At 40.5% G+C, this 23,907-nt stretch overlaps 1 protein-coding gene and 1 long non-coding RNA gene across 4 annotated transcripts in view; both read right to left on the bottom strand.

Annotated features, from left to right (window-relative positions):
- The window catches only part of LOC114469249 (uncharacterized), a 30,661-nt gene that overhangs the window by 3,785 nt on the left and 2,969 nt on the right, over window positions 1–23,907 (bottom strand). Inside the window, exons 2-4 of one of the 3 annotated variants that reach the window (XM_028456559.1) lie at window positions 13,612–14,020; window positions 11,490–11,653; window positions 7,994–9,124 (exon numbers count right to left, since the gene is read on the bottom strand). In XM_028456559.1, coding sequence (XP_028312360.1) covers window positions 7,994–9,124; window positions 11,490–11,653; window positions 13,612–14,020 — 1,704 coding nt within the window. Of the gene's footprint in view, window positions 1–7,993; window positions 9,140–11,489; window positions 11,654–13,611; window positions 14,021–23,907 lie in introns of those variants that run through there. The other 2 variants (XM_028456558.1, XM_028456560.1) reach the window with 2 other exon arrangements.
- LOC114469262 (uncharacterized) lies at window positions 19,619–21,690 on the bottom strand. The gene is made up of 4 exons (XR_003674744.1): window positions 21,556–21,690; window positions 20,705–20,873; window positions 20,494–20,629; window positions 19,619–20,337 (listed from the first exon to the last, which is right to left on the bottom strand). It is a non-coding gene; the product is annotated as an uncharacterized LOC114469262 (long non-coding RNA).

Genomic DNA, 23,907 nt, shown 5'->3' on the forward strand with positions numbered 1-23,907 from the left:
CTCTTTGAAAACTGGATGTTTAATAATTGTTGAGTTGGACATTACATTGTCCATTTTGAATTCATGTTAATGTTCCCATTTGATCATTCCTATTGGGCTGAGTTTTAAATGTTGCAATAATAAATATTTTTGCATAATGTAAGCATGTCCACTCCTATGTTTATAAGAGCATTAAAAAGTCAAAAAAATATCCTTTTAATGTACAATCAGAACAGATTATACGCGATTAATTAGCGAATAAGCATGAGTTAATTATGGAAGTCGTGCATTTAAAAAAATCAATCGTTTGACACCCCTAATTGAAATACATTTTCAAAATAGTGCATCATTTTACAGAGCTTTTCTCTTGATTGTACTGCTTCAGGGGTTTGATGTATTACAGGTATATAAAGGAGCATCAAATATTGCTCCGAGTAAGCCCATCTGTCCTTTGTCAGCTAAGATCAACAACAATGAGCCTGTTGCTTTAATCCAATTTTGGACAAAATCTCACCATGGCCTGCATCATCATTATATGTTAAGGTTTCATTTATTCAGACAACTTTTTTCAGGAAATCTACTTGGATCTCATGACATGTTTCGACTGTCAACTGCCAGTCTTCCTCACAGGCATCTGCTGGTTGCTTTGATGTGTCCCTATGAGCCCAATGTTCTCTGGAGAAGAGACTCTCTTCTCCAGAGAACATTGGGCGACAGGGGGCGTGGCCAGCCTGACAGAATTGTCAAGTTGCCACACCCAGAAAGAACTGATGTGCTGATCCAAAAATTCCCAACTACGGATCAGAAGCAAAAATTAGGCTTCACAGTCTGTCATGATGATAATTATGTATCAGTATGATAGTTATTTCCACAAGACAACAGACTCAGAGAAATGACCCTCTCACCTGGAAAAATACACAACATGTTTGGAAGGAATATGAAACAACTGCTGCACAGACTGCCAGAAAAAACTCTGAAAGATGTGGAGGAGAAGTTTGCTAGTAGCGATGTCACATCCCATTAAATTGTCTAAATTAATTAAATAAAAATATAATTTTCCAATCCATGATTATGGTGAATCTCGAAGCATAAACTCTGAAAAATCATGAAACATGTCCTAAATGAATGACATTAAACAGTGAATGTACTTTGCGAATTGTGGGTAACCCCTTTAAGACATTAGCGTCAAATCTACTGTCATGTGATTTAAACATGGCGGAGCAGCTTGTTGTGACGGCATTGGGAAAGCCTACAATCAGGTTGCAGCAGATGACGATCAGTGTTAAACTGAACCAGATTGAAGCGAGTGCTGTGCATAAACAAGTCACTTTAAATCAAACATTTGATGGTGAGCTACCCAGAACCTGGATTTGAAAATTGATTCTGTGGTGGGTGGTTAGCATAGTAGGGAGAGGCTGTGTGGGATGTGATTCAGGGAGGTACTGTTGCTGATTAATCACAGGTGTAGCGCATTGTGATTAATCACAACTGCTTTATATCTTGCAGGGAAGCTGCTGGAGAGAGAAGAGTGACAACCTGCAGGAGCAGGCTGCACCCAAAGTACACAGCATGCGTGTCAAAAAAATAAAATAAAAAAGCCTTCAGGGTCTTCGCTCCTCATCAAGAGACCTGTTACAGATTTGCTTCAGAATGGTTTTATTTGCTTAGTACCAGTGATGTGCCGTGACCACTGGGTTGGGTTGGCACGTTGCAAATCAAGTGTTAATTCAATTCAAATCAATTTTATTTGTATAAAGCAATTTCCAAAAAAGTCATCTCAATGCGCTTATCAAAATATAAAATTCATAATAAGAAAGAAAAAACCCAACAAGCATTTAGTCATCTAACAAAATCACCATCATAAACACCATTAAAGAAACACAAACATATTATTTTATATAGCCTCCATACTCTCCCAACAAGATATATCTCATGACACGGCAGCGAATCCAAAAACAGAAAATGATGACTCAGAACAGCCTCAGTGAGGAGCATCCACAAACCCAATCCTACCTTTCACTGTAGAAAATACCAACAATTTTCTGACCTTACCTTTGCTGAAGCTCTGGTAACTCAGGTGTTGGTCTGCCATCTTTTAAGAGCTGTCGTTTTTCCTCAAAAGAAAATTTCTCTATCATTTCTGGCACTGTCTTCCTGACTGTAGCGTTATCCCGCCCACTAGCTAGAGAACGTAGCAGCAGCGGTCACGTGATATCTATTCACTAATGTGCTGTGAACTTACGTATAGCATTTAGCATAGCGTGGTTACGTGCAAAGGCAGCTCTCTACGCAATTTTTGTGTCTGGAGGTTCTGGTCTTGATGGACTGAAACCTCCTTCCAGAGGGGAGAGATTAAAACAGCTTGTGTCCGGGGGGGGACGGGTCGGCCACAGTCTTCCCTGCATGCCTCAAAGTCCTGGAAGATTACAGGTCCTGATCCACTCCACCAGTGTGGTAGGAGACTTCACAGCCCATGCCCAAATTACACACATAAACTGGACTACGTTATGGGAGATATACAGCCAACACTTTTTTGTGTATGTATCTAATAATTTCATGGTCATGACCAAATAATGTACATCTCACTCAAGGTTGCACTAAACACTGTATAATATATTTCACTTGCATACACCTGTTTTGTCTTGTGTGATTAATGCTGGTCCTCAACCTCCAGAAATGAACTTCTCAGAGCTTCTGATTCTCGTCCGGGATAATAACACTTTTCCAACTACATTATTATTGTAGCTGTAATTTGGGGTGAGCAGTGTTACATTAGTGGTGAGTTAGCTCGGAGGTTGTTGGACGAGAGGAGTCCAGCTGCAGCTCCTCGACACTCAGCTCCTCCATGCTTAGCTCCGGAAGCTAACCCTCCATATATGGGCTCCTGCACAGCAGCTCTTCTCCTAAAGGTGGCAGTAATGTAACATTTTGGGTGCCAAATGCCATTAACAATCAAAGAAGAAGAAGCTACTCTTCTTCTATCGTCGGATCCGCTGCATTTCTGAGAACATGGTAGGTTAAGAGATTTTTACGAGAATAGATCCATAAAATTATTAATCCTTGACACTTGCAGTGTTCAGACTGACTATTACTCAGTCCTACATTGTGGCTGTAGTGGCCTTAGGTCATTGATTCCCACCGCTGTACGACTGTACAATAAAACAGTCTGGGGCATTCTACTAAATATGTAAATATATCTCCTTGCCCCCGCCTGTAATTATGTATATATTCTGTATCCTATATACCTTTTATATTATTTTTTATTTATATTTTTCTAAGTATATTTCATTTTATATATATATATATAGCTTCTGTTATTTTATTGCTTATGTATCTTCATTGCACTAGTTTTCAGGTGTTTTTGGGGTTTTCTGTGTGTTGCCTTCTTTTGTCTTTTTTACTGTACTTTATCTGATGTGAGCTGCCATGACGGTGGATCAATAAATCTATCTATCTATCTATCTATCTATCTATCTATCTACTGTATCTCTCTACTGTATCTCTCTATCTACTCTTAATTTCTTCAGATAATCTGTCAATGTAAAATACAATAATTACATTAGCACAAAGCATTTTTTATATTTATAAGGCCAAGCTAACGTGGCTCCCTAATGGGGCCCCACTACTACCAGTCCCTGCATCAACGTGCTGATGTTATCAAACACACACAGATAAAATGAAGCGGACATATCCCTCGGGGCTCATGAAAAGAAGAAAAAAACAAGAAGAGGATGAAAAGAAAAAACGTGACAGTAGTAAGTGTGAACGTGTAAGCTATGTGTGTTACATTATAAAAAAGTTTGTCCCAGTTAGTCCCAGGCACTTTGTCCCAAACTCCCAGTCATCCACCCAGCACCAGAAAAGTTCACTGCACATTTAAGTCTGTGTAAAGTGAATTCAGCCATTTTATTCTAAACACATTCATAAAGTGTGTTTATATGTACTGTATATATTAATCATTCAAATTTGACAGTGTGGTTAACAACAAACTTCTGTGTTATAACAAACTTAGAGCACATTTATTCTGACTTTACACCAATTTTAACAGCTTTCTGTTAAGAAGTATTCCAGCTTTGCTTACACATCATAAGTCTTGTTGCCAATGGCTGTGTACATACTGTACATTCATAGTCACACAATAAGTCAGTCCTTTGCTGCCAATGATATTTTATCCCAGAATGAAGCGTTTGTTGTCCAATGGTAAAACTGATACATCCATAGATGTTCCGCTATAGCCTAAATGTTACATTAAATAAAATGATAACATGAGGCATTAAAGTTGTTACTGCAAATTAATGTTCATTAATTATTCCATACATATCTCATATGTTTCGTGTTTGTGTAGCATGCACATTTCTTTTCTTTACTTTACTTTATGCAAGCCAACCAAATACATTGTGCTCTTTTCTTTTTTCTTCCTCGAGGTGCTTTGTTGAAGTTTTTTGGACCACCACTACAACAACAACATCAACAGCAACAGCAGCATTCCTCTCTACATGAAAGTAGGAACTTATTTAGTTTAACTTTTTAAAATATATCATGGGAGCTATCTGATTTAATATGACCACACAAATATTGGTCTTAAACAATTGCTTCTTATATGATTTTCTTTCTAGCAATATCAACCTCAGATCATGAGGGGGGTCTTGAAGAAGAAGACATGATGGCACCTTCATGCAGCAGCAGCATGGCAGCACAGCAGTCCATCACCACCTCCTCACCACCCACATGACACCACATCACCAGAACAGATGGTACTCAAATAATAGCAAATCAAATAATATCAGATGATCCTGCGCTGTGGCCAAAAGCTATCAATGACAATGCTTTGTGTCAAATTGTGAGAAAAGAACAACTCCAAATAACAGACATGGACATCCCCAAAGTTCAGAAAATCCATCTCGGGAGATTCACCAAAGAAAATTACAAAATGACAATGAGACATGGTTAGAAAATTCAACGAGAAATGGTTAGTGTACTCTTGCTTTCCACTTCAATTCCTTGTTTTTTTGTTGTTGCTTTGCTCGGTAGCCTTTTTATCATACTTAAAATTTTACACATTTCAGTTGTGTTTGTTTTTCTGGCATTTACTGTATATATTGTGTGTAAAGTTTGCATTTAGTTTAGCTAGCTATGTTATTTATTTTATATGTCAATTATTTAATTTAAGTATTTCTTAAGTATTTCTTCTTCATCCTGGACTACATTCATCATCATTCTGGGGCCGGGAGGCCCCATATTCCTTCTTGCCTAGGGCCCCCAGGGGGGTCTAGAAACCAGGGGGTCTAGAAACACCCCTTTTACCTAAGGGTAAAAAAAGGGGATGGGAGCAGGGAGGAGAGACTCAAGGTACTGTAGGAAATAGAAAGGGTGGGGAAGAATAGATTATTTTACAGTGAGAGTGAGATGTGAAGTTGTAGAAGATATTGTGCTTCTTATGTTGTGTAATCAAGCCAGTCTGGTGACAAGTGTGAAGCTTAGCTATAGTGGTGGTGGCTGTGGACAGAGAGAAGGAGTGAGTGGGATTAACGTGTCTAAAGTTAAGCCCAGTATGAGTTTTATCCCACATCCCAAGGCGTGCCAGTGCATCGTAGACCAGTTTTTGTGCAAAAACCGCTACTGCAAACCCAGTAACCGCCCTAGGCCTGGAGATGTAGCCAGGCCAGCAGAAAGAGTGGGGGCCAAGGAGCCCCAGGCCACCCCCCACGGCTGAGCAGCCCCCCAGATGCCCCCAAGATCCCAGGTCGAGAAGCAGCCACCGCCCCCCACACACACATCTGAGAAAGCCCCAAGGAGCCGAGCACCCAGCGCATCCCGCCACCTACCCCAACCCCAAGGCCCCCCGCCAGCATCCTGCCCCAATGGAGAGGCACTTCCCTATCCCCTGAGTGAATGTGTGTGTTTAGTGAATGTAGGAAGTGCTATTAAAAAAAGGCGGATGTAGGGGAGCGGTGTTTCCCATCCAACCTATGTGTATATATGTGTATGTGATGTAATAGCTCCGGAGGGTAGAAGTGGTGGTCTCACCCTCCGTGGGTTGGTGTGTTGAAGTGTAATTAAAATTGGAGGGATTGGGTTTGTCAGTGTGATGAGCCAGACCAGCTGGGAGTGAGTGAAGTGAAGTGTCCATTTAGGAGGCCTTTCTGGTATAAGCCCGGTCCGTCCGCATGGCGGGCCACCGGAGAGGGTAGAGTGCGTAGACGGGCACGCTGCACTGCGGGCCCCAGGGACGTGCCGAGCAGCACAGCCAGAGACACACCCAGCGGCACCCCCCGAACCATGCCGGCCACATGGAGCACGACGGGACCCCCCACCCCCCAGGCACAGCCAGGCACCAGCCACATCCCCCAGCGGTCCATGAGGCGACCCCCGCCACCCGCCGGCCCAGAGTGGCTCGCCCTGCCAAAGCAGGGGGCGGTCGAGCAGGCGAGAGTCCAGCGCCCACACCAGGACCAGCAGAGGCCTGCACGACACCACAACATACCACCCTCCACAGCGAGGCGGCCCCGGCCCTCCCGAGGAGAGAGGACGCCACCAACCCACCCACCCCGCCAGCCACGGACCGATAGGTATAGATATATATATATATATATATATAGATATATATATCTATATATATATAGAGAGAGATATATATATCCTACTATGATTCTATACATAATTGTGACAGTTATCATTAAACAGACTTAATGAAATATTAATACATTTTATATTTATTATATTATTTATGAATAAATTTTACCTTCATATGTTGTACTTAAAATTTCAAAGTATTCACAATGCTGTGAATCTTTAAACATTGAATGTATAACACATTTATCCCCGTTTTAAGGTTAAAACAAAGAGGTTGTGATAGGACTGAGTACAAATAAAATGATTGTGTCTCTAGAAGAAATCTAAACGATCAAAATCATTCACGGAATTGCTGATCAATTTATATGTTGTTGATGAGGTGCATTATACTTTGTTTTTTCAATGTAACACTGCTGAGGAATCCGGTTAACAATGGTATTAAATCGCACAGAAACCTTGTGGAAGGGCCTAGCCAACATGGCTATGCTATCGGTTTTATTTTGTATTTTTTTCTTCATTTCCTGATGTCACTTCTAGAGCTCAGCGCGCAGGAGTTCAGGGAGCAGGAGCTGAGCGTGGAGGTTCTGCAGCTAGACTCTCTTGAAATTTCTCAACTGGCACATGAAGCAGACTTTGACACCTGGCATTCCATTGTGGACTTGATGATGAAGGATCCTGCAGTTTCTGATTTGCAGTGTTCACAAAACATTTTTGAAAGTCTTCTAGGTAGCACGCCACTATTTTAACACTGCTCACCCCAAATTACAGCTACATATGTAAATGGAAAACTGTTATTATCCCAGACTAGAATCAGAAGCTCTGAGAAGTTCACTAATGGAGGTTGAGGACTAGCATATAATCACAAAAGACAAAACACTTGTATGCAATATATGATACAGTGTTTAGTGCAACCATGAGTGAGGTGTACATTATTTAGTAATGACCATGAAATTATTACATACACACACAACAGTCAGTCAATAACTCACAGTTATTCATCAATAATGAATAATCTCCCATCTTCTCATCTAGGAGAAGTGAAAGCGGATGAGGGTCTTTGAATCCAGAAGTCAAAGTTTCTTATTAAATTGGGGGCTGTATATCTCCCATAACGGAGTCCAGTTTCTGTGTGTAATTGGGGCAGGGACTGTGAAGTCTCCTACCGCACTGGTGGAGTGGATCAAAATTATGCTTCACCATGATAGGAAGATCTGACATCCGTCATCTCAACAAGCTGCCATCCCAATGCCATCCCAACAAGCTGCCATCCCAATGCCATCCCAACAAGCTGCTCCACCATGTTTAAATCACAAGACAGGCAACATTGCAACCTACAAGTTCTCGCGATATAGCACCAAAATAGTGCAAGATTTAAATAGAAGAGTTGACGCTGATATCTACCAGGGTTACATGTGGATCTACTTTGTGTATTGATTCTCACCTGTAAGGTTTTTATCCAGTGACTGAAGCTTTCCATGTAGCTCTCTGATTAAGTTCTCCTGTAGTAAGTTCTTCTCGATTTGGGCGTGAGCAAATGTCTTTATGGTGTAACCAGAATGTCCAAAATATCTCAGTTCAACCATCATATCCATCAGCTCAGGGATTTGGTTTTTGTCCTTCAGGTTAAACACATCAGATCTTTCTTCATAGCGCTTACAGAGCTGCTGGATTTTTTTGTGTGCCTTCAAACAGTTGAAGTGATCTGGAGGTATCAGCTCAGACTCCACAGAGAAGATAATCAGTGTTAATTTAAATATTCTAGGGCCAAAGATCTTCTGCAGCATCTCAATCTCTTGGTTGTCTTCAGAAGTCAGAGGACCTGCAGGTAAGACCAGTATGAAGGCATGGACACCCTGAGGCTCACATTGAGACACACACTGGAATGACTCCTTCATTACAATCTCCTGAGATTCCCCAAACAGAGCTGGCAGCTCCAGTACATACAGCTCTCTCTGAATGGAGAAGACTTGGGAGGCCAAGGTCTTTAACTTTCTGTTGCTCCCACACAGAATCAGATTCAGAGCTACATTCTTCTTTTCGTTCGAGCTGATCTTGCTCAGGCTCAGAGATCCATCCTTCTCTCTGATCACACTCTTGAGCTTTTCCATAAATGCTCCAACATCTTCTCCTATCACGTAGAGGCAGCGTCCTCCACACGAGGCCAGCAGACGGTCCACACTCAAGTTAGTCTGATCTTCTCCATCGACAGTAACGACCAGAGAGCGTTGGAAAGCTTCCTTACCAAACAAATCAAACATGAACTTCAGTCGATGTCTTTTCTTCTCTGTGAAGATAGAAGGTTTGACAAGGACCAACAGGAGGTTCGGCCCAGGATGGCAGAGGCAAACGCACGTCTTCAAACTCTGCTTCACATACTCTCTGTCCCTGCTGAAGATGTTGGAGAACCTCACAAATGTCAGAGTGGTTCCTTTCCACCGACCCAGCAGAACTGATATCTGCTCTATTAAAGTTTGATTCTCTGGAATTAAGTCTCGGTTCTGTGGAATTAGTTTACACAGGTTGATTTGGGATTGCTCGTTTCCCCCCAGCAGCAAGATCCTGAGTGGAGATCCTAAAACACACAAGATTGTATTAATATTGTCTATGAGCTGCTTAAACATGGATATTTCTGTTGATAATCATCAATCTGAACTTCAATGTCTGAAAATCGAAAACAAAATAATTTCTCCACCAAATTTTGCTTTAACTAGAAAAATAGGCACTTCAAAGCAAGGCAAATGTATTTTTATAGTGCATTTCACACACAATGCAACTCAATGTGCTTTACAGTATATAATCAAAAAGTGCAACAGAAGACATTCAACTGCTTAAAAATCAATAAGAACATTAAAATCATCAGCAAAAACATTTATAATCATCAATAAAAACATTTAAAATCAGCAAAAAACACATTACATCAACATACAACATGGCCAAAAATCTCCCTCACAGTTATACATAAGAGAAAAAGAATGTCTTTAACTTGCATTTAAAAATGTTCCCATGTGATGCTGACTCCAGCTCTGCTGGTAGTTTCTTCCACTTCTTTGCAGCATAACAACTAAATACAGCGTGACCATGTTTGATGTGAACTCTGGGCTCCACTATCTGACCTGTGTCTATAGATCTGCAAGACCTGCTGGGTTCATACCTGACTAACATCTCACTGATGTATTCTGGACCATAACCCATTCACAGATTTATACACCAGCAGCAGAACTTTAAAGTCTATTCTGAGGCTGACTGGGAGCCAGTGTAAAGACTGTGCTCTGACCTCTTAGTTCTTATTAAGACCCGAGCTGCAGCGTTCTGAACCAGCTGTAGCTGTTTTATGCTCTTTTGGGGGATTCCTGTCAGAAGACCATTACAATAGTCCAGTCTGCTGGAGATAAAAGCATGGACCAGTTTCTTCTGATATTTCAGAGTCTATAAACCTTTCACTCTGGAGATGTTCTTAAGGTGGTAGAAGCTGTTTTTGTGATAGATTGAATGTCAGATCTGAGTCCATCAGAACACCAAGGTTTCAGACTTGGTCTTTAGCTTTTAAAGATCGAGACTCAAAACACTCGCTGAAGGCAGTCCCCTTTAGTTACCAAATACAATCACTTCCATCTTGTCATGATTTAGTTAAAGGAAGTTTTCACTCATCCAGCAGTTTACTTTTTTCAGCAGTCACACAACACTTCTATGTAACCATAGTTGTGTGTTGTATGCGTAGCTATGATAATCAACATTTACAATTCTCTAAAATTTGTCCTAAAGGAAGCATATAAAGACTAAACAGAGGGGGTCCAAGAACAGAGCCCTGAGGAACCCCACAGGACATTGATAATCTGTCAGATTCAAAGTTTCCAATGCTTACAAATTAACTTCGCTCCTCCAAGTAGGATTTAACCATTGCATTACTTTTCCATTTATTCCAACCCACGTTTGTAATTTGTGCAACAAAATTTAAAATATGGATCGGGTAGTCCTTGTACTTCAGCTTGCCTCTCAATTTCCAAGCTTCCCGCAACACCAGCTTCCTTGTCTGAAATCTGTGGAAGTATATCACGACTGCTCTAGGCCTCTCACTGAGGTCTGGCTTAGCTGTTAGTGAGTGGTGGGCACGGTCCAGCTTCGGGGCTGACGTTAACCTGTGTCCACCAAAAACTTCAACCAGGTGTTCAGAGAAGAACATTGTTAGATGTGGACCCTCAATGTTTTCAGGGAGGCCAACAATTCTAATGTTGTTACGACGGCTTTTGCTTACAAATCTATTAGCTTAGCTTTCAGCTTAGCATTTTCCTCAGCTACGGACGTTAACTTGGTGTCAATGACCATCACATCCTGGCTGGTCGTGTCGACAGATAACTCCAGCAAAGAAAGATGCTTCTGTGGTCCAAAAATGTGGTCTGAATGCCATCCAGCTTGTTTGAAAAAGGCAGTCGTAAATTCCGGTGAGAGAGAAGCCTTGTGGTCCGCTAGCATTGTTGTTAGCGTAGCCATGATGGTGCTCGCAGCCAAGTCCTCCTTCTTTTGCACCTCTTTCTTGGATGTGTTAGACATGTTCTTACTCAGCGTGATATGTTATTAATATTATTCAATGTCAGCAGCAATTAATGCTTTCGGTCGAGCTATACAGAATGACAGGAGTTAATTTAGCGGGAGCGTGGAAAAGTGCGACTATTCCATCATGTCGCCCGATTGAAACCCTTAACCACATATTCTAGATGGTACCCTGGCATGACCGAATATTAATATTAATAATAACTAATATTATCAAATCTTAAATCTTTTGTCGCCTACCCATCGTTTCTTCAAACTTCATCAACTATTGAGAGTCGATCACAGAGACTAATGCCATCAGAAGAACTGCTTGAGCTAAACTTTCTTTTCTACACCAGATTGAAGAACATGAGGAGAAGAAGCAGAATGCAGGTTCTCCTCTAACTCACCAGTGTCTGAACTGCTTGAGGACTTCTCCTCTTCCCGCTGCTGATATTTCTCCTCCAGAATTACATTAAAGTCCTTCATCAGCTCTGAGAATTCAAAATTCTGTTCATGCAGAACTCGGCCCTGACACTTTTCGGTCAATTCCAACAAGGGCTGGAGGTTATCCCTGTATAAAAAAAAAAGAGACGAGAGATAAATAAATAATGAAAAAATAAATATTTAAAAGCAAATAAAATCCAAAGTACAATTTAAAAAAATAACAATTTAGAAAGCCACTTCATAAAAAAAGCTAACAACTTGTCATCTTTGTTGGCTTGTCTAGTTCAGTTGTGTTTTACTGTCAACTTAAAGGGACCATGTTAAGCTAAATCAACTTTTCTGTGCTTTAAACATGATTAAGTGCTATATGGGTTTCATACACATGCCTAAAGTGTTTTTTATTGATTCCATCAATCGTTAGTTAGAGGGTGATTTGCTCCTTTCTTACTGCAGGACGAGCTCAAACACCTCACTCCAATTTGATGACGCGTTCCCACTTTGATGACAAATTTGATGCAGCACTGAGCTGGAGAAGCCGCGCCTCCAGGAAGCGCTCTGCTGTGATTGACATGTAAACAGACACGCCCACAAAGGTGAGCATTTCAGCGTCCTTCGCGCAGTGCTATGTATGTATTTTCTACAGTCTATGGATGTACCGTTGAAAGCCCCACCCCCACGCTCTCTCGTGTTTATAAAGCTGCATTAGCTCAGCTACAGAGTGGGTGGGAGGAGGGCAGGCCGTCCTCTGGCCCTATGTCACCGTGCGGGTAGGAGAAAGTCAGTGTCCCGTCTATAGACACGCCCACTCATGAATATGCATAAGTAGGCCGCAAATAAGCCTGTTTGTGTAGAGTTGCTCAGAAAGTGACTTTTCGGAGGGCTAAAACTCTGGAAAACAGGCGAGTTTGGGAAAATTAACCTCAAATACTATGTTTTTGGAGTTCTTAGAACTATAGGAGATGGGTGAAAAATAGCATGATATGCGACCTTTAAGCTTTAAAACCAGTGGCGTGCCGTGAGCACTAGGGTTGGGTAGGCAAGGCGTTGCAAATCGAGACCACTAATGTGGACACCAATGACAATTTCATATGTTTCGGCGGGCAAGTGTTAATCAAACAAAATCAACATCGTAAAACACCATTAAACAAACATAAACAATTATTCAATTTTGCCTCCATACTCTCCCAACAAGATATATCTCATGACACGGCAGCGCATTCGTTGTTTGTGTTGGAAACACAGAAACACGTAGCCTCAGTGATGCGCATCCACAATTTTCTGACCTTACCTTTGCTGAAGGTCTGGTCGCTCAGGTGTTGGTCTCCCATTTTTTAAAAGCTGTAGATTTTCCTCAAAAGAAATCGTCTCTAGCGCTGTCATCCTGTCTGTAGTGTTATCCTACCCACTCGCTAGAGAAAGTAGCAGGCCACACTAATGCACTCTGAACTTACGTATAGCATTTAGCATCGCACGGTTATGTCTAAAGGCAGCGTAGAGAGCTGCCTTTTTATGTAAATGGTTTTCATCTTAGGAGACTGACTGCGCATGTGCAAACACATAAAAACATGCTATGGGGCCAGATGCAGAGCAGCAATGTGCCTTTGGGAGAGGGTGTGGCCTCCTCTTGCCTTACAGCGGAGTTGGACTTCGCAGCGTTTCTGCCGTACCAGGAATTAGCAATGTTTAATCATTTAGGCTATGAAACGCACAAAATGCTAACACTTTCAAACGTATAGGTACTGTAGGAAATTGAAATAAATAATAATAATAATAATAATAATAATAATAATAATAATACATAATTTATAGTTATATTATAATTAAAACAAATAATCAATATATCAATTCACCTTTGGTTAGGCACTGCCTACCTTGCCTACCCTGACTGCACATCACTGTTTAAGACTCAGGATTAATAAAGCAGCACCATAACCACTTGGATTTAGGTTACACACATTCCTACCTGCCTGCCTTCAACATCATCATCCTCCACCCTCACTTCACCAAACCTCTTATGTTACAACAACAGCAAAATACAATCAAATTAAAAATCAAACAATAAAATATAAATAAAGAGAGACCAACATTTGGAAACTCTGCTGTAGTGGAGACAGCTCCAGAATCACAGAGCGATGGAAGGGGTCCTCACTAAACATATGCAGGATGCTGCTGATATTCTTCATCTGCTGATCACTGAAGTATTCAGGCTGCAGGGCCAGCAGGAAGACGTGAGGGCCGGGATCACAGCGCTTTACGCAGATCTCTATCATTTCACGAGTCTTCTTCTCTGTGGTTTTGGAGAAGAGCAAGTCTGGAGGAACCACCACAACCATCTTTGTCTTCTTCATTAAAGCTATGGGAACTCGGAACCTCAGGCAGCTCTCGGGTTCATCGAGGGACAGCTCTTCTACTCCCATCACCAGGCTGAGAACTCTGGTTCTCTTTGGGCTGTTGTTACAGAGCAGGAGAACCCTCAGCTCTGATTCCTCCGAGCCTGCAACAGCAAGAATAAAATCAGATTTAAGAAATACTAGTAACAATTTGTAAGTAAGAGTACAAAGATTAGGTTAGTTTTTGTCAAAGATTGTTTATTCAGATGTTCAAAAGTACCAAACTACACAACAAAGAACAATCTTCTCAACAAAATGTGATTTTTGCAGTGTACCCACTTTAATTACAACCTGCCGTAATAATTCCCACGGATCTATTGATGCTGGCAATGAACTGGGACACACCCATACTGTAGTATATAGTGCCGAACAACTGTTAGTTTTGTTGTGATAAACTTTTTTTGTTACACTTCACACTTCTGATGTTTAATTTTGTGTTTGCATATTTACTATTTGTAATGTTGATAACCAATGCAAGTGAGAATGTTGTAATTTTGTCGCACAGTTCTGAGGGGTTGTCAAGAGCAGTGTTTCTCAAACATTATTGCTCCATGTACCCCTTATCCTTTATTTCTTATCACAAGTATTCCTTAGCTCATGTTATACATTATTTAATTGTGTCTGTAGGCTCGTCTAAACTTTTTCCTGTGTATTGTCCAACATTAACCATGAATTTATGCCTTTTTTATTCATTCATTTCTGATGTTTTGCTCGTTTTAGAATTTGAACTACACCTTTTGGTGTATTTTAAAGAGTTGTGCCACAAATTATACTGACGGATGAGAAAAAGTCTGTGTACATGTAAAAAAAAATCTATAATGTTAGAAAATAAACTGACAAATGAGGTGTTCAAGTACCCTAGGAGTACACGTACCCCAGTTTAGGAACCACTGGTTTAGAGTTTGTATAACCCCTCAGAGTCAGTATAACCCCTCGGAGTCAGTGTCTCTTCGGATAATTTTTGGAATTTGGTTAAAATCAAATTGAAAATCATTTTAAATCTACAAACAACTTTAAACTGGGACAAACTACTATTTGGTTCATTTTATTCTATTGATGTACAGTAGATAAAGAGACGAAAAGTCAGTTTGGTATGCTGAGTTTAGCAGCACCAAAACCGATTACAAAAAGATGGTTAAATTCTTTATCCCTGAACTTGAATGACTGTATTATCTGGTATACCTAATATTTGTTATGGAATGAATTATATTTCATGAAAGACTTCAAAAAGACAAGTTTTACAAAATCTGGGAGAAATGGAAAACATACATCTTGCCCAGGAGGCCTGAGTATGTATGATCCTCTGTATTACATTTACTCATATACAGTAATTGTATTTTGTACAGCTCTTGATTTTTGTTTTGTGTTTTTTTGTTTTTGTTTGTTTGTTTGCTTTTTTGTTTCTTGTGTGTTCTTCTGTATGGAAAATTTTGGAAAAAATGAAAAAAAATTAAAAAATCCCTAAGAGTCAGTATAAAACCTCGGAGTCAGTATGATTATACTATAATCCCTCCAAGTCAGTATAATCAGTGTTGTGCTAGTTACTGAAAAAACACAACTAGTTACCATTACTAGTTACTTCATTCACAAAATAACTTTTACCATTTTGATTACTTATACCAAAAACTAATTACAGTAGTTACTGGAAAAAGTTACTTTTAAGTCATTTAGAATTGAAGAATATATATATTTTTTGGTCATCTGTGTCCATACAGCTTCATATCAGTGCTGTATCTGAAAATAATGCGGTGGGGGAATAGTGTTTAAGGAAGCTGGCTTGTAATCAGTAGAGATGTATATTGATGGAAGGATTTAGCGATTCCGATGCTTTATTGATTCCTGCTTATTGATCCGTTTTTTGTTTTTTTTTATTGATTCTCTTATTGATTCCCAAATAGGCTGAAAGTAGTACATGAGTACAGAAAAGAATACAACCTGATTTAATAAAAATAAATATCAGGTTTAGTAATTAATTAATTATTCACCGCTGAGAATAAACAATACTCAAAAGAGTCCTCAATAAACAAATAATACTCACATGAGTCCACAAGTCAAGTGGCTATTGGCTTAGGATAATAAATTAACCTTTATCACACAACGTTAGCCAGTTGTTTAATTTTACCTGCTGTGCTATTGCTAGCACTTGTGAGTCAAAGACACGGCATTGCTTGAGTAAAATACTCTGCTGTTTTGTAGACGCCATGAATAAGAGGAGAAGAGCTCCGTGTGCATGTAAATAAAGGCAACCAGGATTCACTGCTGCTCAGTAGAATCAGCAGAATGGGAACTGTCGTCCCCTGTGGCCACAGATTTTTTCGTGTCACGGTTTTAATTTATCATCTCTCAGTGAACAAAAGAGGTTTACATCAAAATTTGTTTAAGTTTTCTGATTTTTAGAGCAACCAAAAGGAGCACAAGTTGTCATTTTGACTGAAAAAGCTGCTAAATGATCCTGAAAGCTTAAACTCCTATAGGGACTAAAAGGGGCTAATCACGTCACCAATGATGTCATTTCAACATGGCGGCGCACAGGATATAGTAGTCCCAGTTTTAAAAGTTGATAAAAGGAATATGGTGTAAAATAATGCGTTTTGTTAGGCATAGATCTTCTAATAAGGACATTTCAAAGGTTTTAAACCACATTTGTATAAACAGTGGAGAATGTGGGTGCTCCATCTGGTCCTGTCACTTTGCTCTGATCAGTGCATGCAAAGGCAGATGAGGACAGAAACCATCCTATTGATCTACCATTGATCTGAGTTAATACAGCTACACAGCCTGTCAATCAGTCTGCATTCTTTGAAGATGAACTACTGACCATTATCTAGCGCAAGTCTCAGCAGCGCTGTGTCACGCACACTCATATGGCACTGTTGTGCCATCAATGATGATGCGTAAATCACGCATCTGATCTGCTGATTCTGGCCTGACATCAATACAACACGAGATTTTGATGGTCTAAACAAGATGAGAAAGGAGATCAGTAGAGTAGTGAGTCCAAAGCAATATCAATCCATTGTCATATCAATACATCCATTTCTGCGCATAGCAAACCTGTTTTTTTCTCTCTCTCACATTAAAACTATCACCGCAAACAGTTCCAGATTTCATGAATCGCATTGCTCTCCCTGCATAACTTTATTTGCATTTTCCCCTCCTGCATAACCAACACTCTCTGTGCTCCTTGACGCACCAAATCGAGCCCACACGCGGCCACCTACAGCTGGATTTCTCGCATGTGGAGGCGACCAAGGCGGGTCACCAGAATGGCTGACGTCATAAGCCCAAGCAGACAAAGACACATCCTGAATTGAATGGATCTTCTTGGTTGTAAACATTCAAGGCACGTTGTGAAGGTTTCCACCTGTTCTGCGGTAGAAGCGCCGTGAACGGCACCGAACTCGGAACCAACATGCTTTTTTCCATGTTTATGACAAAACCTAGGTTGTCTAGGTGACGCAGCAGGACACGCGTGTGCGCTCTTGCCTCTGCCTCTGCCTCCGACTGTGCCAAAAGCAACCAGTCATCCAGAAAGTGGCCAAGCGGATGCCCTGCCGCCTCAGTGGGGTCACCACCATTTCTGTTTACAGGACAAACACCCTCAGGCTGAGAGACAGGCCGAATGGGAGGACCCAGTACTTGTAACACATACCCTGGAATGCAAACCATAGGAACTTTTTGTGGGGAGGATAAATTGGGATGTGGAAATACGCATCTTTCAGGCCGATGGAGGTGAACCAATTGTCCTGACGCACCATGCACCACGCAACTGGGAGGCATGATTAAGCATCCTGAACCTGTAACTCCTGACATATTTGTTGATATCGGCCCATCTCTCCCTACTGGAGGGAAGAGTGGCTGCCTGCAGCGGTCCGCCCGTCACAGGGGCCCCGCACCATGCTGGCGCCCCCAGGGGGAGTGATGTGCGCTCTCCCCAGGGGACAGCACGGCAGCTGGGACCCCACAGTCCTCTGCTCGGGGGGGCACAGCCCACCAACCAAAAGGGAACAGCAGACGTCGCCGTCATGCTGCTTATAGTGACTTGTTCTGCTTTTTGTTGGTTTTTTGTTTGCTGCACCCTCGGCCTTCGGCATGGGTGCGTCAGTGGGACTCATTTTATTTTTATTTTTGAAAAACATGAATGTGGGTGCATCCTTTTGGACAGTGTTTTCCCTTTTTGAGCAGCAACAGCCAGAACTTCCGTAGAAAACTGTTCTGTCCTGGCAGCCGTCGGGTCAAGCTGTAGCAGCAAGGAGGAGGGAGCGTGGGGAGCACTTGGGAGCGCGCTTGGAACGAGAACTGGTGGAGCTGGAGAACAGGGAACGTCCAGCTGTGTCACCGGAGGAAAGAGGGGGACCGTGTCAGTCCTCCCTCTCCTTCCTCCTGGCCGGCAGACTCGGTCTCCGGGGAGTAACAACAGGCACCCAAGGGAGCAGGTATGCAGCGACCAGCGGCTCCACTGCGGGCATACAGAGTAGGCCCACCCATGTCCTCGCAGTCCAGGGGTGAAGCGCCCGGTACTGCGCCCATGTTGCTGTACGGCCGGTCCTTCCAGGAGCGCGCCACTTTGTCCAACAGCTCTGGGAAGACGGGGAGCAGCTGCCTCAATGTACCCCTGATCAGAACTATTCTTCATGTCTGTGACAAATGACTGGAATAGATCTATTCTCATATGTTTGTAACAAAAGACAGGAACATATGTATTCTTTGTGCGTCCTTAATTAAGGACAGGAAAATGATTTATACATCTGCAACAAAGAACATCAGCAGATCTATTCTTCATACGTCTGTAATGAAACCTATAGGAACAGATATATTACACGTTTGTGATAAAGGACAGGAGCAGATCTATTCCAATATGTCTGTAATAAGGGACAGGAACAAATCTATCCTTTATGTCTGTGAAAAATGACTGGAATAGATCGATTCTTTATACATCCGTGACAAAACCTAGGAACAGATCTAGTCTTTATACGTTTGTGACAAAGAACGGGAACAAGTTTATTTTTTTACGTCAGTAATGAAGGACAGGACATGTTAATGACCCAGAACAGGAACAGATCTATTCTGTATCCAAAAAGACAAACCAAACCTACACTGTAAAAAAAAAAATGTTGATTTTACGGTAAATTCCTGGCAGCTGCGGTTGCCGAAAATATACCGTAAAATTACGGTATAATATTTTCTCCATTTACAGAAAATAAATGTATTATGGCTGTTGTTTTTACGATTAACAAATGTTATTTATTCTATATGTTGCTGTAAAAAACAAGGTGTATCAATATATATTTTACACAGTTTTACTTAAAAATGTATCTGAAAATACCGTATAAAATAAGCTTTTTGCCATGACATATGACAGTTTTTGAATGGAAAATGAACAGTCAGATTTAGAAAATTACAGATTTATTCTGTAAAAATCACAAGAAATAAGTGAAAATATTAAGACCCAAAAAAAAATTTTTTTTTTTTTTTGTAAAAACCATTTCTTCTTTGGTCTTTTCCCTTCAGGGGTCTCCACAGTAAATCAGTTTCTTCCATCTAGACCTGTCTACTGTATCTTTTTCTCTGACACCAACTACCTTCATGTCCTCTTTTACCACATCTATAAACCTCCTCTTTGGTCTTCCTCTAGTCCTCCTACCTGGTAGTTCTAAACTCAGTATCCTTCTATCAATTTGTAAAAACCACAATAAACCAAATTGAAATGTTTTAATACTTGTTCTTTATTTTTTTTTATCTTTGAGGTTCTAAACAAACAGAATTTCAGAATTGATACATGTCACAAATCAATCATGACTTGTAGGAACAATTCTCAATCAAAAAATGTATTTTAAATATCAGACCTGGATTCATTTAAATGACAAACATAACATAAAAATGCTGAAACACTCAATAACAGTGTGGTTCATATTATTAAAGAAAAATCATCCCTGAGTAGGGGTAACATCAAGCTAAAACAAATGCATCATTTAGAGGGATCCTCCACTGTTTTTACAAATGTGGCCTTACAACTGACATTAACAGACTTCTAAAACTCTAGAAAGTTACAGATCAATCAGTCAAAAATAAAACGCAGATGAGCAGTTTGAAGCAACAATTTTTGTCAGTTTTGTTATTTTAACACTGAACCTTATAGATGTACTTTCACTCGAAATTTTACAATGTCAATTCAATAACTTTTTTCAACAAGATTTTCACCCAGAAACAAGCATGCTTAAAGTGCATAACCAGAGCAGGAAAGCTCAACACGAACAAGGTCTAACAAACAAGTTAGACAACAACAAAACTGCTGCACATTATTGAACAGAAAGTGTACCTTTCAATCATCACTGGAGCCAGTGAATAACAAAGTCTTACAATGATGTACCGATGGATGAGGAGAAAGAAGAAAACACTTGAGGAGCATGCCAGGATGGAGCTTGGGTTGATGGATCTGTAAAAGCACAAACAAAATGTGCACCGTTAAAAGCAGTTTTACTCTGTAACACAATCCAGTCCAGTGATTGAAAATCCTTGTAAACTAGAAGGCCCTCAGTCCCTGAAGACTTATCATTTTTGCATTATTTTCACTGACCTCTTCACTGGTAGGTCCACTCATGGTCAGTGAGGTCAGTTATTAGTGTTAACACTCGAGGATTGACTGCAAACACTTTTTTTTTTTTCTCCACTCCACCTTGGTGCCTTTCTCAGGATTTATTGAAAAGAAGCACCTTGAAAACAAAAACAAACAAACATAAACTCAAATGCTTTGCAATTTCTGGGAGTATAACAAAAATGCATTTTACCGTTGGCGGAACTCCAGTGTTGACCGTAGTTCCACTGGGTAGTGTATGTTGAAGCAGTAGTAACTTCCAAACATCAAGCAGATGGCATATGTGAAGGAAGTGATGTAGTTGTTGACAATCTCTCCGTCTATGCTCAACATATACGTTTCAGCAGCAAAGCAGGAGGAACCTAAGAATAAAGAAATGAAGAGAATATACTTTAAAGGGGATTTCGGGTTGGACATTTAAATAAGTAATATCGGGTGTGTCCCAAATCACATCCTAACACACTATGCACTACAAACTCAACAATGAGTATATAGGTTTGTTGGTGTAACCTACCACAGACAATAAGGCAGGTGAGTAGTTGTTGGCGTCCAGTTATGGTGACGATAGAAATGTGACTTTAAAGCTGTATATCCAGAAAACACTTGCTTACAACTGGTCCCAATACATTTGAAAATAAGTCGGAGTTCATTGCGGTGCAATCTACAGTGTAACACATATGCTTTCACAGACTGGACGCTTTCTCCACATATATTACAAGAATACATTTTGTCAACCTATAACGTGGCATTCAAACATAAGCAACCTGGTTAGCTTCGGGCTTCAGCACATAGACGGCCCCGCTTTAGCTTGGCGCTCGGCGGGAAAACCTACACTGTGTTACAGAGTAGTGCAAAACGCTTTCTTATGACTTCTGACTAAAGAAGAACACAAATGTATCTTCTAAAACAATGCCAACTTGAATTAATAGGCTTTCCCAGGCTGTTATAAGAATTGTATACCCATAAACGCGCAGCTAAATGTCATTACATAAGGTTTACGGACTACAGTGTAGCGTCTTCAAAGATGTGTACTGAGTTACTCACCAAGAAACTCAAGACGGCAGGTGAAGAAGCTCTCGGTTACAACCATGGACTTCAAACTGCAGCGTCAGGATGTGATGTCCATGTCCATGTCCATGTCCAACGGGAACGGGTCACTCCAGCCGACTCCACTCACTCGCGCTGTAATCACAATCAGCGCATGCGCAGGAGGCTGACTGTGTCGGTTGCCGAACCCGAGACAGAAGCAGTGCACTGATTGGCCAGTTCAAATTCAGCCGCGTTAACTGTGGAAACTTGTTTAATCTTTTAGCATTGTTACATTTGAGATGCTTTTAAAAATCATGTTTTAAGACCGCAGGACTCCTTTGAAAAAGAGGTTTTTAAATTCAATATGACTTTTCTTTAAAATCACTAAATTAGTTTTAATAATATATAATCGATATTATTTAAAGTTAATATATATTAATAGTAATTGCATATTTTTTACTGTTGTGTCTTGTTGCACTTTCACATTGACTTTTAGCTGTAATTAAAAAATAATTGCAAAATACAGTACTCGAGTGCAATATGTTATACGTATTTTTTTCAGTTAAAAAAACGGTGCAAGAGAGAGGGAATGTATATTTTAAAGAGAAAAAATGTAATCATTACAGTTTTTTCATGATTAACGAGTTTACTATGATTTTAATGTTATATAAACAGTAAAAACCCATTATTTATATTTACAGTTTTTTACTGTCATGGTTTCACAGTTTTTACCCGTAAATTTTACAGATTTTTTTTACAGTGTAAAACAACAGTAAAGTACAAACTTTACATTCGTTCATGGATCATGAAAGTTTAACTTTCACGTGTTCAGCCAAAATCCTTTTTTAATCAAAATTCGTGGAAAAATAAAAAAAATTTTCATCGTTTTTAGATTGGTTGAAACATATGGATATGTTACAGTGATCTTAAGCAGGAGCTATAACAATAGTTGGTTCTCACTATGAGTACACATGTATGTTTAGTTTATAGATGCAAATAAATCAATGCATGACATCAGTTTGATGAACCACTTCCCACTTGTGTTCACTATACTTGGAGTTTGAGGGGGGCAGGGGGGGGCATTGATCCCCCAAGTAATCAAAAGTTTTCATTTAAGTTTTCCCAAATTCATGCAAAAAATATTTAATTCTCAATATAATTTAGATAATATTCAAATATTTTAAGTGCCAAAAACACAGTTACTAGGAAATGATAAAAATTGTGATTTAAAATTCAAAGATTCACAAAATAAAATAAACTGAAAAAGTTTTAAAGGACCGCTGCAGCTGATGACATTTGACCCTCCTGCTCCCCGTAGCAGCTAAGAGCTTGTTTGTTTACTACATGACGGACACCATGGGCACTTCATATTGTGGTGGCAAAATTGATTAATTATGTATACTCCCATGATACAGCTTCTCTAAAGGAATGTCAGTTGGCCCCAGTTTAATCTCGAAGGCCAGAGCACGTCCAAACCCTCCCCAGACATCACATACACACACACACACACACACACACACACACACATCATATACACATTCACACACACACATACCACTCACTCATCCACAACACACACACATACACACACACTCACTCATCCACAACACACACACACACACACTCACTCATCCACACACACACACACTCACACACTCACTCATCCACAACACACACACACACACTCACTCATCCACAACACACACACACACACACACTCACTCATCCACAACACACACACACACACGCACACACACACACACACACTCACTCATCCACAACACACACACACACACACACACGCACACACACACACACACCCACACACACACACACACACACACACACACACACACACACACACACACACACACACACACACACACTCACTCATCCACAACACACACACACACACACTCATCCACAACACACACACACACACACATCTAACTTTCACTGACCTCCCCCCCCTGGTCTCTTCTTTGTTGTCTGTGGAAGGGGGAAGGTGGGACAGTGGGGTATAAATGTGTGTGAAAGAAACTTTTGGGTCCTTCTTCTTCTTCTTCTCCTGCTGCTTCGCGTCTCTCCTTTGGCCAGAGGAGACCACTGCTTTGTCTATCCCGCTTTGTACTTTTTTATTTAGTTTAGATTAAATCATTTTTTATTACTTCATCATCTCTGCTGTCTGGTCTTCATCATTTATCACCACAGAGTGTGTTTTCAAGTCAAAGAAGAGGTAACCGTAAATTTCACCGTAACAGTAGTCTCATAAGTCCAGGGTTTCCCCTAGAAAACTTGCTAAGCCTGGTGGTAGAGAAGCCCACCAGTGGCCCACCGTGTTTTTGTAAAAAAAAAAAAAATGTTAAA

Source organism: Gouania willdenowi, chromosome 9 (assembly GCF_900634775.1).
Source record: "Gouania willdenowi chromosome 9, fGouWil2.1, whole genome shotgun sequence".
NCBI lineage: Eukaryota > Metazoa > Chordata > Actinopteri > Blenniiformes > Gobiesocidae > Gouania > Gouania willdenowi.